The sequence below is a fragment of the Hydra vulgaris genome, chromosome 11, assembly GCF_038396675.1.
Source record: "Hydra vulgaris chromosome 11, alternate assembly HydraT2T_AEP".
Lineage (NCBI taxonomy): Eukaryota > Metazoa > Cnidaria > Hydrozoa > Anthoathecata > Hydridae > Hydra > Hydra vulgaris.
This window is the reverse complement of record NC_088930.1, coordinates 55949529-55965000: the sequence shown is the minus strand read 5'-3', so window position 1 is coordinate 55965000 and position 15472 is coordinate 55949529. Positions and strand designations below refer to the sequence as shown.

The window sequence follows — 15472 nt, the reverse complement described above, 5'->3', positions numbered from 1 at the left end:
GTTCTTTTCAGCGATGAAATGAACATTGAGGTTGATTCAAGAAAAACCGAGTAATGCTGAGAAAATTCCCACATGAAAGAATGTGCCCAGATAGTTCTATGTATAGAAAAAAACAAGGTATTGGCAGTATAGGCATCTGGGCCTGCATGAACTATGAAGGTGTTGGTTGCTTTAAACTATTTGATGGCAGGCTTGATTCTCAAAGATATTTAGACATATTTGGATAATTATTTGATGCCCTCTATTGACATTTTCCGAAAAGACACAGGAAATATCTTCCAACAAGATAACGCTCCATGTCATACTTCTAAGATTTGCAAGCAATGGTTTGTAGAAAACAACATTAAAGTCATGTCTTGGCCTGCCAATAGTTTAGATCTTAATTGCATAGAGAATTTGTGGTCTTGGTTAGATCACAATCTTGGTAAAATTGAAATAAAAGATCTGGACCGGCTGAAAGAAGAAGTAACAAAATTACTAATAATGTTCCAAAAGATATTACTAAGAATTTAGTGAATTCCATGCCGAAATGGATCAATGAATGCTTAAAAGCTAAGGGATTGTCAACAAAATATTAATTTTTATTTTATTTTTAATTTTTCGTGTTATATAATTTTTTTTTGTACTTATAGTTAGTTAATTTTGTTAATGTGGTTTGTTTATTTTGGCCACATTTTTTTTTTGATACATATGAACACTTGTTTTCATTTCAATATTTCAGTTTTTAATTTTTTTAATTTATTATTACTTAATAATAAATTTATATAGTAACTATTTGATTTATTTAAATAAAAAAATTGAAGAAAAAATCTCTTTTAATTTTTAAAATATGTAATTTCAAACTTATAGCCATACTACAATAACATGATGGAATGTTATTAATGGCCAATACTGTATATATATACATATGTGTATACTTATACACATATGTCTATATATATATATATATATATATATATATATATATATATATATATATATATATATATACATACATATAAAAAAAATAATTATATACTTACATTCATATATATATATATATATATATATATATATATATATATATATATTTATATATGCATTCATATATATATATATGTGTGTATATATATACATATACGTATATATATATATATATATATATATATATATATATATATATGTAGGTATATATATATATTTATATATATATATTTATATGTATATATATATATATACATGTATATATATGTGTTTGAATCTATATAAGTATATATATATATATATATATATATATATATATATATATATATATATATATATATATACATATATGTATATATGTACATATTTAAATATATTTATATACATACATAAATATATATATGTATATATATATATATATATATATATATATATATATATATATATATATATATATCTTTATATATATATTGATATATATATCAACGGCTGTCGACTTGCGTAAAAAAATGTTAATTTGTTTGCAGAGGATTATGGGATGCCCGGGTAGAATAACATTTAAAAAACAAATTAAAAACGAATATATATATATATATATATAAAGTTATATAAAGCAACAAATGCTATTAGTAATTAAATATTTCTAAATACTTTATTGGTTTTTTAATCAAATTTTGGACTCGATTTGTTAAATTACATTTTTGACTTAAAATATGAACCCACTTAAATCTAGTTGCTATAAAGAAATATAAAACAACTCTGAAAACTAGAAAAATCAGAAATATATATATATATATATATATATATATATATATAAATAAATAAATAAATATATATATATATATATATATATATATATATATATATATATATATATAATTGTTGTTATTATACAATTGAATTTATTTGTATAACAAACGTTCCATCTTTTTATAGTTTTTTTTATTGCGTGGAGAAAGTTCTCGGTTATACAGTTTAATAAAATAAAATATTCGTGATATGACGAATATATGGACTATTTTTTTTTGCAGGTAAAAAGCATGTTCGAAGTGATATTTGAATAAAAACTGAAAAGAACATATTTCCATTATTTTGGAAGATAATCTAAAAGCCAGATTTTCCATATCAAGCCACTTTTCAATATATTCTATGAAAACTACTTCCATATTAGAAATCAAAGAAACTAACGATGAATTTGGATAACAATTTCGGATGTTTGTTTGTTTATTGGTCTCCATACCATTCTTACTAGCTATTGTAAAATCAATCGATTCACTGCAAAGTACTACCTTACAATGTTGACACAGAGAGATTCTTTTTATTAACAAGTTAGAGAAATATGTATGTGATTGTTCAATAGATTGTTTTATAAGGATAGCAACAGGAAATCTGTTTAAAAGAACATTATTTTTTGTATTATTATCAAAAAATAGACAATCTTTTTTAGTTAGTATTTTTTGTGAATTTTCAAATAAGGAATTTAGATCCAATGCCACACTAAAATCTGTTTCTGCCAGACAGTTGCTATTAGACTTACTAGTTTCTACTGACAACAGCAAAAGGGCATTCTGATAAGCTGCTCGAAATTGTCTTACAGTCGGTCTGTCATTCCACCCTCCTTTACTCCGTATAGTTCCAAAAAAACTTTCTAAGCAATCTTGGTTGAAGCGAGATGTGCAAACAAAAGGAAATCCTTCAAAGAGAAGCTCCTGGCACAATTCTAGTATACTGTTAATTGTAACATTTAACCCCCAATGACTAGCTATCTTGGATTGGGATTGTACATCACAAAGCTTCCATTTCTTAATCCAAGTTTGGAATTCTTTTAACAATGTAATGTTATTTCCATTAGTTGTTATAGCACAACGAGCAGGTTTATCACCCTGAAGCTTTCTTGAATTTAACAGATCAAAAAGAATATCCATTTTTTCAACAAATTGGGCAGTCACTCTTACAGTTGACGGTAATATATTTGCAGTGACACACAATGACAATGCGGTGGCAACCTGATGACCTAATACTTGTGTTGCTAGATTAACTCTCATTTTTAGAAATGCTCCAGGATCGAGATGTTTGTCAGTCAATTTTGGTGCAAGACGGATAGGATTGCATTTGTCTAGCTCATACAACATTCTAAAGTGATTCCATGAAACTATATTACCATCAATATTAATGTTATGTCGCATAAGATTATTGCGAACACTTTTAATTAGATGAGGGGGATCAAAGATAATATGAATTCTATTTTTTAAAGACAAGTGTTGAATATAAGATTTTATTTTTGAAAAACCAAGAATTTTAAGTGCTGCAATATTAGTTGATCCTTGATCACACACAATACACCGAACTAACAATCCACAGTCCTGAACTTTTTTGATATAGCTTCTTAAATAAACTTAATAAGATTAACTGTTGAAACAGTTGAGTTACGGAAAAAATATGCAATTGGTTGTTTCCATTTAGTGGCAATACCTCTGATAATAAAAACTAGAGCTTGATTCAGTGGTTTCTTGTTCTTTATTCCAAAAACAACATCTACACTTTTATCATAATCTAAGTGTTGTTTAAGTGCCATCTCATCCAATACTAAACTGCAATTACGATCTTGTTGATTCATGTTATTAACACGAAGTTTTAGTAAAGTAAACAACTTTTGTGAGAATCCAGTTGGCATATCGCCATAAACTCTTGTTAGAAACAATTTCAATGTGTTGCGACTTGGTAAAGAAAATATATTACTTAACATTTTATAAGTTTGTGGACTATGAAAAATAACTCGTAGTCCAAGTAATTTATCCGATATTGTCCAACGATTTCCTTTTTTATGGCGGTAACTCATTTTTATTTGACTTGTAAAAAATTTTTGTTGATCATCTGAAAGAATGTTTTTAGATTAATCTAAAATATGATTAATTGAGTTATTGCAACTTTTATGCTTTTTTTTCTCTAATAGTTTTATTTTTTTTCGTAGCCTGCATATTGTAACACGAGATGTACGCAATGAATTTAGAGCTCTGTACTTTTTTATATTTACAGTTTCTATATTGGCTTGAGTGTTTTCAACTTTACTATCATTATTTTCATTTTGTATTTTTTTAACTTTTAAAGGTAAATGATTTCTTTTGGGAGGTGGTTTTCTTTTTTCTCCTACAGATGGTGGTGGATTAGGAACATTAAAAAATGTAGGGATTGCATTATAAAGCAGACGTTTTCCTCCATTGTTTGTAAAATAGTACATTGAACTTTCAGAATGGTTACTACAAAAACGATATTCTTTGTTCAAAACATCAACAGACTTTCTATCTAGACTCCTCTTCTTCAATTTATAACCCATTTCTTGCACCTTTAAAAATAAGAATAACATATACTTTTCGTTGCATACTAATTGAATTACAATTACATTACATAAATTAATCAGTAAAATAACTCGATAAAATGAAAAGAAAAACTTATTCTAAAAGAAAACAAATACACATAACTTATGTGTATTTGTTCAAACTTATGTCATAAGTTTGAAAAGTTGCACAATAGCCTACTTTAATTTTGTGTTACAAAAATAATGTGTTAAATTAAAAAAAATATATATATATATATTAAGTACTAAATTAAATAAATTAAGTACTTAAATCATAATGCTTAGTAAAGTTAAGTATTTACCTTTCTTTGTCTCTTTATCTCGAAAAAAGGACACATTTTTATCGGCTACTCCACTGGTATTTGTGCAGTTAACTGCTGCACAATATAAAGGCATTTCTTTATACTAAAAACTATAACTTATTGAAGAAAAAACGCAATATAATATACAGAAACAATTTACAGTTTCATCCAAATTTGTTATGAAAGTTAATTTTTATACTACCTACACATCCCATAATGCCTTGGGCATACGATTATACTTTAAACTATGTAAGAATAGAAGAGTTGACAGTGCTTGATATATATATATATATATATATATATATATATATATATATATATATATATATATATATATAAATATATATGTTTTTTGAACTACATAATTTTTTATATTGTTTAAAATATATATATATATATATATATATATATATATATATATATATATATATATATATATATATATATATATATACACAAAACAAAATGCAACAAAAAGAAATTGATTTACTTAAAAATAATAACAAAGCAAACATCACTTATCAAAATAATATTCACAGTGCTGACGTCTGGGCAGGTTTCATTAGTAAAGAAAAGGACATTGCTCCAGAGGAAGAATGCTGCTTTGTTTGCTAAAATTTCAAAAGAAAACAACGAAAAAAATAGAATTTTAAATAATATTATTATAAGTGGTCTTACTGAGTCAGTAAATTTGGATGATGATAATAAAGCAATTGATGAAATTCTTACTATCTTAAAAGTGTCTTGTGACAATGTAAAAGTTAAAAAAAGACTTAAAAAGAAAAATGCCTCTCCTCCTGCTTCTTCTATCTCTAGTGACATGGACAACAAATTTATTTATGTGCCCCCACGTCCTCCTTTGGTTTTAATTGAATTTAAGAATTATGAAAAACGTCAATCGGCTAATGCAAGAGAACTTAAACATATTCATGGTTTTACAAAAGTTTACGTTCGACCAGATCAAACTGAAAATGAAAGAATAGCTCTCTCTAAACTTCATGCTGAATGTAAAATTAGAAACAATGCTCTTCCAAATTCTTTTGATGATCCGCAAGGGAGGCGACTCAATTGGGGTACAAGAGATGGAAAAAAAGGATTTTGGTCTGTGCGATCTGGTTCAATTCGATCGATCGAACACAAAGAATAGAACATCTAACCCTAACATTTATAGTCCTCCACCTTTTTCATCTAGTTACTCTTTATTTGAACTTAAATGTCTTTATTTTAATCCAACATCTTTGGATAATAAATGGGATGAATTCCAAGCTAGAATTGCATCACTAGATTACCCGCACATCATTGCAGTTACAGAAACATGGTTCACCGCGACATCTTTAACAAATCTAGAAAATTACACTGTGTATCTTCGAGACAGGACAACTCTGAAATTGTTTGTTCTCCAGTTTCAAGCTCCATATTCAGTTGTTGCAATATTGAAAAACTTTTATTCGCGCTTGACTCTTCGAAAGGCACTGGCAACGATGGAATCCATCCTAGAGTGCTAAAAAGTTGCTCCAAAGAAATCAGTGTGCCTCTCTCTCTTATTTATCAAGTCGTTTGATTCTGGACAAGTACCGTCTGGGTGGAAACTTGCTAATATAACGCCAATATTCAAAAAGGGTCAGCGTACTGATCCTGGAAATTACAGGCCTATTTCCCTCACCTCTGCAGTTGGAAAATTAATGGAGAAAATAATGCGTGATGTCATGACTGAACACCTAGTTAAGCATAACCTGTTATCTCGGCATCAACACGGTTTTGTCAAATCTAAATCGTGCATCACCAATCTTCTTGAAGTACTGGATATCATTACCGAAGCCTTAAGTGACAACTGTGCTGCATTGCTCATCTTGTTAGATTTTACCAAAGCTTTCGATCGTGTGTCACATTCTCTGCTTAATCACAAACTGGCTGGCTATGGTTTTGGCAAAAATATTCTTGCCTGGCTCAAGGACTTTCTTGAAAATAGGAAGCAGCGTGTCGTTCTGGGAAATTTCGCATCTGAATGGATGGATGTCCAGAGTGGTGTTCCTCAAGGATCGGTCATAGGACCTCTTCTATTTTTGCTTTTTATTAATGACATGCCAGAATTAGTCAAAAACAGTTGCAAACTATTTGCTGATAATAGCCAGTTGGTTGTCAAAATAAAAACAGTTACAGACTTGGGGTTTGTTCAAAAAGACATTGATATTTTATGTGATTGGTCAAGACTTTGGTGCATGGAATTTAGCATAAATAAATGCAAGGTTCTAAAGTTTCATGGTGGTTCCACAGACATTGATATCCCCTTTACAATGGTGAATAATAATGGCAGTCACATTCCTCTTGAAGATGTATCCGTTGAGAGAACATTGGGCGTTTTAATAAACAATAAACTCAAATGGTCAGAACAAATTAGTCATGCCATTCTTAAAGCTAACTCTGTACTTGGCCTACTCAGAAGAACTTTTAAAAAATGGAATCCTAGTATGTTTGTGAAGCTCTATACAGCATATGTAAGACCGATATTGGAATACTGTGCACCAATTTGGTGCCCTTTTCTTCTAAAAGACATTAAAAAATTAGAATTAGTCCAACGTAGAGCTACTAAACTTGTTCCACAATTGTGCAACTTGAAATACGAGAAACGATTAGCAAATCTGGGTCTCAGCACATTAGCTGAACGTAGAACAAGAGGAGATGTAATCCAATTTTTTAAAATTTATAAAAAACTAAATGTTGTTAACTGGCAACAGAAGACAAACCAAGCAAGTGCTCTATTATGTGATGGACCTGCAGGTCATCTTCGTGGTGCCAAGCATAAAATTGAACGAGAATTAACGAAAAACACTCAAAGACATAATTTCTTTATAAACCGAGTGGTGTCATCATAGAACACTTTGCCTGCTTCGGTAGTTGCTTCAAATTCAGTTAACGAGTTCAAAAACAATTACGACAAATGGAACCGTTCTCTCTCACGTCGGTCTACTATAGTCGGGTCACGTTAGTTACTCGACTCATAGAAGTCTAACTTCTATTGTAGAATTTTACTATAATAATAATAATAATAATAATATATATATATATATATATATATAAATATATATATATATATATATATATATATAAATATATATCCATATACATATATATATGTATATATATACATATATATTTATTTATATATATATATATATATATATATATATATATGTGTGTGTGTGTGAATCTATATAAATATATATTTATTTATATATATATATATATTTATATATATATATATATATATATATATATATATATATATATGTATATATGTACATATTTAAATATATTTATATACATACATAAATATATATATATGTATATATATATATATATATATATATATATATATATATATATATATATATATTATACATATATATATATATATATATATATATATATATATACTATATTATATATATATATATATATATCTTTATATATATATATTGATATATATATATATATATATATATATATATATATATATATATATATATTTATGTATGTGTGTTTATATATATATTTTTATATATGTATATATATTTACATATATATATATATATATATATATATATATATATATATATATATATATATATATATATATATATATATATATATATATATATATATATATATATATATATATATATATATATATATATATATATATATATATATATATATATATATATATATATATATATATATATATATATATATATATATATATATAAATTTGTATTTATATTCATTCATACATACTTATATATATATATATATATATATATTTACATACATACATACATACATACGTGCATACCTACATACGTTCATACATACATGTATACATATATATATATATATATATATATATATATATATATATATATATATATATATATATATATATATATTTCTACTTTAAGTTTCACCACTGCTGGATCATCAGTAAAAGTTATTAAGTCTTTAAAAAATTTATTATTGCTCTGATTTTTAGACATTGAGCACTCTATTTGTAAAATACGCTAACATAGTTTACATATATATATATATATATGTATATATATATATATATATATATATATATATATATATATATATATATATATATATATATATATATATATATATATATATATATATATATATATATATATATATATATATATATATATATATATATATATATATATATATATAGATATGTTTATGTATATAAATATATATATATATATATATATATATATATATATATATATATATATATATATATATATATATATATAAATATATGTATATATATATATATATATATATATATATATATATATATATAAATATATGTATATATATATATATATATATATATATATATATATATATATATATATATATATATATATATATATATATATATATATTTATATATGTATATAAATATTTGTATCTTTGTTTGTTTTTCATTTATATAATTTATGAAGTTTCCAAACACTATATTAAAGCACAGAAAGATTCAAAACCTTTTTTTAAATCAAAAACTGTATTTAAAAGTTTATTAGATACTTTACTGCTAGGTAGGGAAAGGAAGTAACGAAATATAAACTTAAAAAATTTTTTTTAAAGTCTACTTATATTTAGTCTAATATGTTTTAATGTTTTATTGACTGAGCATTATGGTTTAATATTTTTTATTTAATTCTCTTATTAGGCTGTCAGATTAAGTTAATTGACATTTGATTAGAAAAATTAACACATTAACAACATAGATTCACAAAAATGTATAGATCCATGTTTCCCTAATACAAATTATCATAAAATGTTATTTGGTTTAATGCATATTTGTAGGTTCATATTTCATTATGTCTAAAAAGGAGTTGGCATTTTCAATTGTTTCTTTTTTAAAATCAGAAGTGAAGAATGAAAACCAAAATGCTGATAATATTGGAGGTTTAGAAGGTATGTTAATGCTTATTTATAGTATATTTAAAGTTGAATAATAAAAGTTTGACCTAGTTGTGTGGTTGCAAAGTATTTTATTGTTGTTTTTGAATAACTTTTAAATAAATAACTTTGGTTGTTTATTTTATTTTAATTTGTTTAATCAAAATTAAAAACAAAATCAAATTTACAAAGCCAGAATTTGTAAATTTATAAAAACCCTGACATTCAATTGCTTTTAACAAAAACAAACAGTTAAACCATTCTAAGTGTCGCCTTTTACATAGAAGTTAACATTTTATTAGTTGTTAACCTTTTGTTAAACAACTTCATAATTTTTTTATTGTATCATTTTTTGCTATGCCTATTTGTTGCAATTAATAATAATAATAAAAAAAATTGTAATACCTCATAATATTTGTATATAAAACTAAGTTTTTTTTTTTTTAAACATCTTCGCTTCCAACAAGGCTGCAACCAGCCACTATTTAAAGTTGGAAGTTACTGAAAGAGAAAAGATGAAGATTTTAGAGCAAGATATTGATTAACAGACAACTTAAAAGATTGCAAATTATATGAATCAGGAAAGCATGATGAAGGTAGAGAATTCCCAAGAGCTGATGTTCGAGGAAAAAAACTAGACAAATATGAGTTTTTAAAGCACTTAGGAACAGTCACAGAAAAAGGATGAGACTTAATTGAATGACGAGTAACAGAGTTACTCGTCATTCAATTAAGTTGGCACAAGAGGCGCTAGCTCTTTAGAGCAGTGCCAATTATAGCATTTGTAGAAAAAAGAAAGAGAAGCAACATTAAGACGATGTGATAATAGTTGGAGTTTGGCTGCAAGAGTAGGTGCAACTATGTTCACAATGTATTTTTGCACCTCGTCTAAAAGAGAAGGGGGAATCATTAGAAGATCCGCCCCAGATATAGCAACAGTATTCCATACAAGGCCAGATTTGAAATTTATAGAGACAGAGAATAGAATACAAAGTAAAAAAGTGACCGAGCTTGATAAAGAGATACAACCTTAACAGATGCTAATTTTGCAACTAATTTGATATATGGTTCCAGGAAAGGCTGGAAGTAAGAATTAATCCTAGAAGATGAAGGGTAAATGATTCATCGAGTACATTATTGTTTATAAATATAGGAAGATCTAATTCATTGCGATAATGATTAGACGAAAAAGAAATTGAGTTTTATCTGAATTGAAGTTCACCAATCACTGTGAGCCCCAAGCTGTAGCAGAAGTGAGATCTTTTTCGAGCACAAATGCCACCTTTAAGCAATCAGAGAGTGTTGGTTTCTTATCACAACAAAAATAAATGGTAGTATCATCAGCAAACAATGCCATCTTAGATGTGAGATTATCTGGAAGATCCTTAATGTAAATTAAAAAGATTATAGGGCCACGGATAGTACCTTAAGGAACCCCTGAAGTTACAGAAAAAGAAGAAGAGTGCTGTCCATCAAAGACAACGTTTATACTACGATTGGAAAAAAAAGATTCAATAATCTTAAAGATGTTGCCAGATACACCATAAGAAGAAAGCTTATGGAGAACACCAGTAAGCTAAACTTTATCAAAAGCTTTTGAAATGTCAAGAGCCATGGCCTTAACTTGTCCACCTTTATCTAATGCACGATTAAACCTATCTGTTATTACTGTTAGCAAATCAGCTGTAAAACGAGAAGATCGAAATCTATATTGATGGTCAGAAAGTAAGTTTTTATATTCAAAATTAGAAATTAAGTGTTTATTAATTAAAGATTCAAAAACCTTCCTTATGGTAGGAAGAAGACTTAATGAGACGGTAGTTAGACGACTCAGATCGCTCTCCAGAAATTTTTAAAATAGGGATAACAGATGACGCTTTCCAGCAGGCTAGGAAACAAGACTCTGATAAGCACTTGTTTAATAGTTTTGAGAGTATAGACGACAGCTCCGGAGAACACTTCTGCAAGACAATAACAGGTATGTTGTTCGGGCCACAAGCTGTAAACAAGTTTAGGCTGGAAATCACTTTAGATACAGAGGCTGGAGTGATACGAATGTCAAGCAATAGATCAACCTGTTTGTTGGCAATATCAGTTAGAACGCAACTAGTGAAATCAAGAGATGATATTGATGATAAGTTTTTAGCAAGCAATTCAGCTTTTTATTTAGGTGAGGTGACAAAGTCTGAACCATACAAGAGAGTTGGAATTAAAGATTTGCCCTTAATATTAATACTATTAAAGTTTCTGCAGAAGTCACGAGAGCCTAATTTTTGAGATAAGATAGGAGATTTCATGTCCTGAGATTAGGGGGCTTTGGCATTAGACAAAACCTTTTTATAATGGTTCTAGCAGTAATATACAAATGTCTGTTTTCTGGAGAATTGTTTTGCTGATAAATATGGAAGTAACGGTTTCGATTGGCAATCGCAGCTGCACAGTGAGATAAAAACTATGGAGGAGAGTGAGGCTTGACCTGGAATCGTTGAGAGGGAATAAAAGATTTCATGCCAGCCTGAATCCACGAAGTTACGTAAGAAGCACATTTGTCGACAGGAAGACGAAAGATATCTACCCAAGGACCATCACAAAGAAAATCACGGAAAGAATCCCAGTCAGCTTTACTGTAGTTGTAAGGGGTTCGATAATAGGGGGATTCAGGTGATGAAGAAGAATGAGATATTAGTTTTAGAGAGATTAAACTGTGATCAAAAGAACCTAAGGGTGAACGTGGAGAAACTGAGCACTGACTAGGATCAGAAACAAGACATAAGTCGAGTAGAGAAGGTAAATGATTCGGGTTGTCAGGAAAGCGAGTTGGAATGTTGACTATTTGAGTTAGGGATTGAGAAAGGCAAAAGTTGTGGGCTTTAATGCCTGCAGAGTTACTGACACTAGAGCCAAGCCATTCAGAGTGGTGAGCATTAAAGTCACCGACAACAACTATATTAGCTGATGGATGAAGAGAGAGGGCTTGGTCAATATGATCAGAAATAATGTCAAAAAGAGTGCAGTCTTGAGATGAAGGAGAGCAATATAGAGCAAAGAGAAAGGCAATAGAGTGAAGTGGTGCTAAACAAAAGCACATTAAAGAATAGTCTGTGGATTCAAACCTAGTTTCATGACAAACAGGTAAATTCTTATGAATGTAAATGCCCAGGCCAAGCATGTGACCATTGGAGTCTTTACGAATCAGAGGAAGATAACCATCAACACTAAGATCACAAGATGAGACAGCCGAACTCAAATTAGTCTCACAAAGAGCAAGTAGGTCTGGTGAACTTTGCAAGAGATAAGACTCAACAGAAGAAAAGTTACTTCGAAGACCACGAATATTAGTGAATGATAAGTTTAGAGAACTTGGTGATGATGATGATGGTTTTATGTGTTTTATAGTTTTTGGTACTTTATTCGTTTTAAATTAGATTGAAGAACTTGACTCAAAGCATAGATAGTACTCAGAACACTGCTTAATAGCCCAAGCAATTGCCTCATTACTACTAATAAACCCTAAGCCGTAACAAAGGGCTCCAAATGTGGCCTCCGCAATGCACACCAAAAGTACAAACAGGGACACCATCCATGTGCAACATGGCACTGTTAATACTTTGATATTTTTCAGCTGTTGATGGAATCAGCCTCTCTGAGAGCTACCATAGAGTTCGGGAAACCTGACTACCAGCTGGCCTCAGAACCATAAAACTGAGTTTCAGAGCTGTACCCTCGTTAGGAGATAATGGAATGAATTGCCTTGTCATAAAAACAGAGACACAGGCAAAACCCATGCATTGAGTCAAGAAGATCCAGCATTTAACATCCTAAACTGGAAAGAATGTATTAAAAATACCTCTGAGCCAGCCTAATAGATGAAGAAGGGGTGCAAGGCTGGTCAACAGATAGAATCTGTTTACCCCTTAAGTCTTTGCCTAGGAGGCCTTCTACAAGACAATAGCCGGTTGCATTTAACATCTGTCCAAGATGAGTATTTTTATCGAGACACCATCTCTAGCCTTTACTCAACCAAGAGCCCCAAGGCAGGGGGTGTTTTAAATCAGAGTTAACATCTCCTAGCCTTTGTCTAAAAAGGCCTATCCTACAAGGCAGCAGGACATGAAGCAGATTGTACTGGGTTACATGTTACCAGTAGCAGGATAACCTGATCTGACACCTATATATATATATACATTACCTATTTATAAAAAAAGATAATAGAAAAACTTTAAGTTTAGGGCTGATGCATATGCATCGAGCTTTACCAATCAAAATCTGTTAAAAGTAGTAATTGATGCACTCCTAATATATAATCAATCAATATATTTCTGAAATAGTTGGGGGTTACATTTTAAAGTTATTTACAAATAGTAATATTACTAATATTAAGTAAACACCTAATGAAAATGATAAAAATGATAAAGTTTTTTTCTTTTATATGTTCATTTTTATTAATTAACACGTAGTTGTGGCCTTTCATAATTCTTTCTAAATTTTGTGTTCAACTATAACTTACTTTAATGGTATTTCTGTTAAAAATCTTATGTAATTTATTAGAGGGAGGAAAATGTTTGTCTATTAATTTTAGAAAAATTATTAGACAAACATTTTAACATTACCCATGTAGCTAAAAACATTACATTCCCAGCTAGTAAAAAAATTTTTTAGTTTTTTTATTTTGTTATTATTGAAGCCAAAGTCATTAATAGATGGGCTATCCTTGCAAGCACTTTTCACTTTTCAAAATTCAAAGTTTATATATATATATATATATATATATATATATATATATATATATATATATATATATATAATGTATATATATATATATATATATATATATATATATATATATATACAAATATATATATATATAATATATATATATATATATATGTGTGTATATATATGTATATATATATATATACATATATATGTTTATATATATATTTATGTATATATATTTATAATATATATGTATATATATATTTATTTATGTATACATATTTATATATATATATGTATATATATATATATATTTATATATATATATATATATATGTATATATATATATATATACTATATATATATATATATATATATATATGTATATATATATATATATATACTATATATATATATCTATATATATATCTATATATATATACATATATGTTAGGGTGTCCCAAAAACCTACCTTTTTGAAAAATATATGCAGAGACCCCCTTAATGTGTTCTATCTAATACAAAAACTCTAGATTTAAAATGTTTTTGAAAAAAAATATTTTATGGGGTCCCTCAAGACACTCAAATATTAAATGGGTCCCTAATATTTTAAAAAAAAAAATTTTACAAAAATCTTTCAACCTGGTACTCAAATGAAGCGAAATTATATAAAATTTTCAAAAATGATATAGATTTCAAATATAAATTTGTTATTTTTGGTTTTATACATAAACAATTACGTTTTTTAACAAAAAACAAAAAAATGCATTTTTTATATATTTTTATGACAATTTTTATAAATAAGTTAAAATTTTTCCAAATTAAATATTATTTTTGAAATTTTTATATAATTTTGCTTCATTTGAGTACCAAGGTGACATAATTAAAAAAAATTTTTTTTTTGAAAATATTAGGGACCCATTAAATGTTCAAGGGTTTTGAGGGACCCCTTAAAATATATTTTATTCAAAAAAATTTTAAATCTAGTGTTTTTGTATTAGATAGAACACATTAAGGGGGTCTCTGCATATATTTTTCAAAAATGTTGTTTTTTGGGACACCCTAATATATGTATATTAATTTTTTTTTCCATTTAATAATATATACAGTATCAAAGCATATAAAAAAAAAAATAATGGCGGGGCAAGAAGAAGACTTATT

At 27.4% G+C, this 15472-nt stretch overlaps 1 protein-coding gene across 4 annotated transcripts in view; it reads left to right on the top strand.

The window, feature by feature from the left end:
* LOC136086772 (small glutamine-rich tetratricopeptide repeat-containing protein beta-like) overlaps positions 1–15472 on the top strand; it is a 146301-nt gene that overhangs the window by 15061 nt on the left and 115768 nt on the right. For all 4 annotated transcript variants that reach the window (XM_065809255.1, XM_065809256.1, XM_065809253.1 and 1 more), the window contains exon 2: positions 9498–9609. In XM_065809255.1, coding sequence (XP_065665327.1) covers positions 9513–9609 — 97 coding nt within the window. In that variant the 5' untranslated portion in view covers positions 9498–9512. The remainder of the gene's footprint in view (positions 1–9497; positions 9610–15472) is intronic.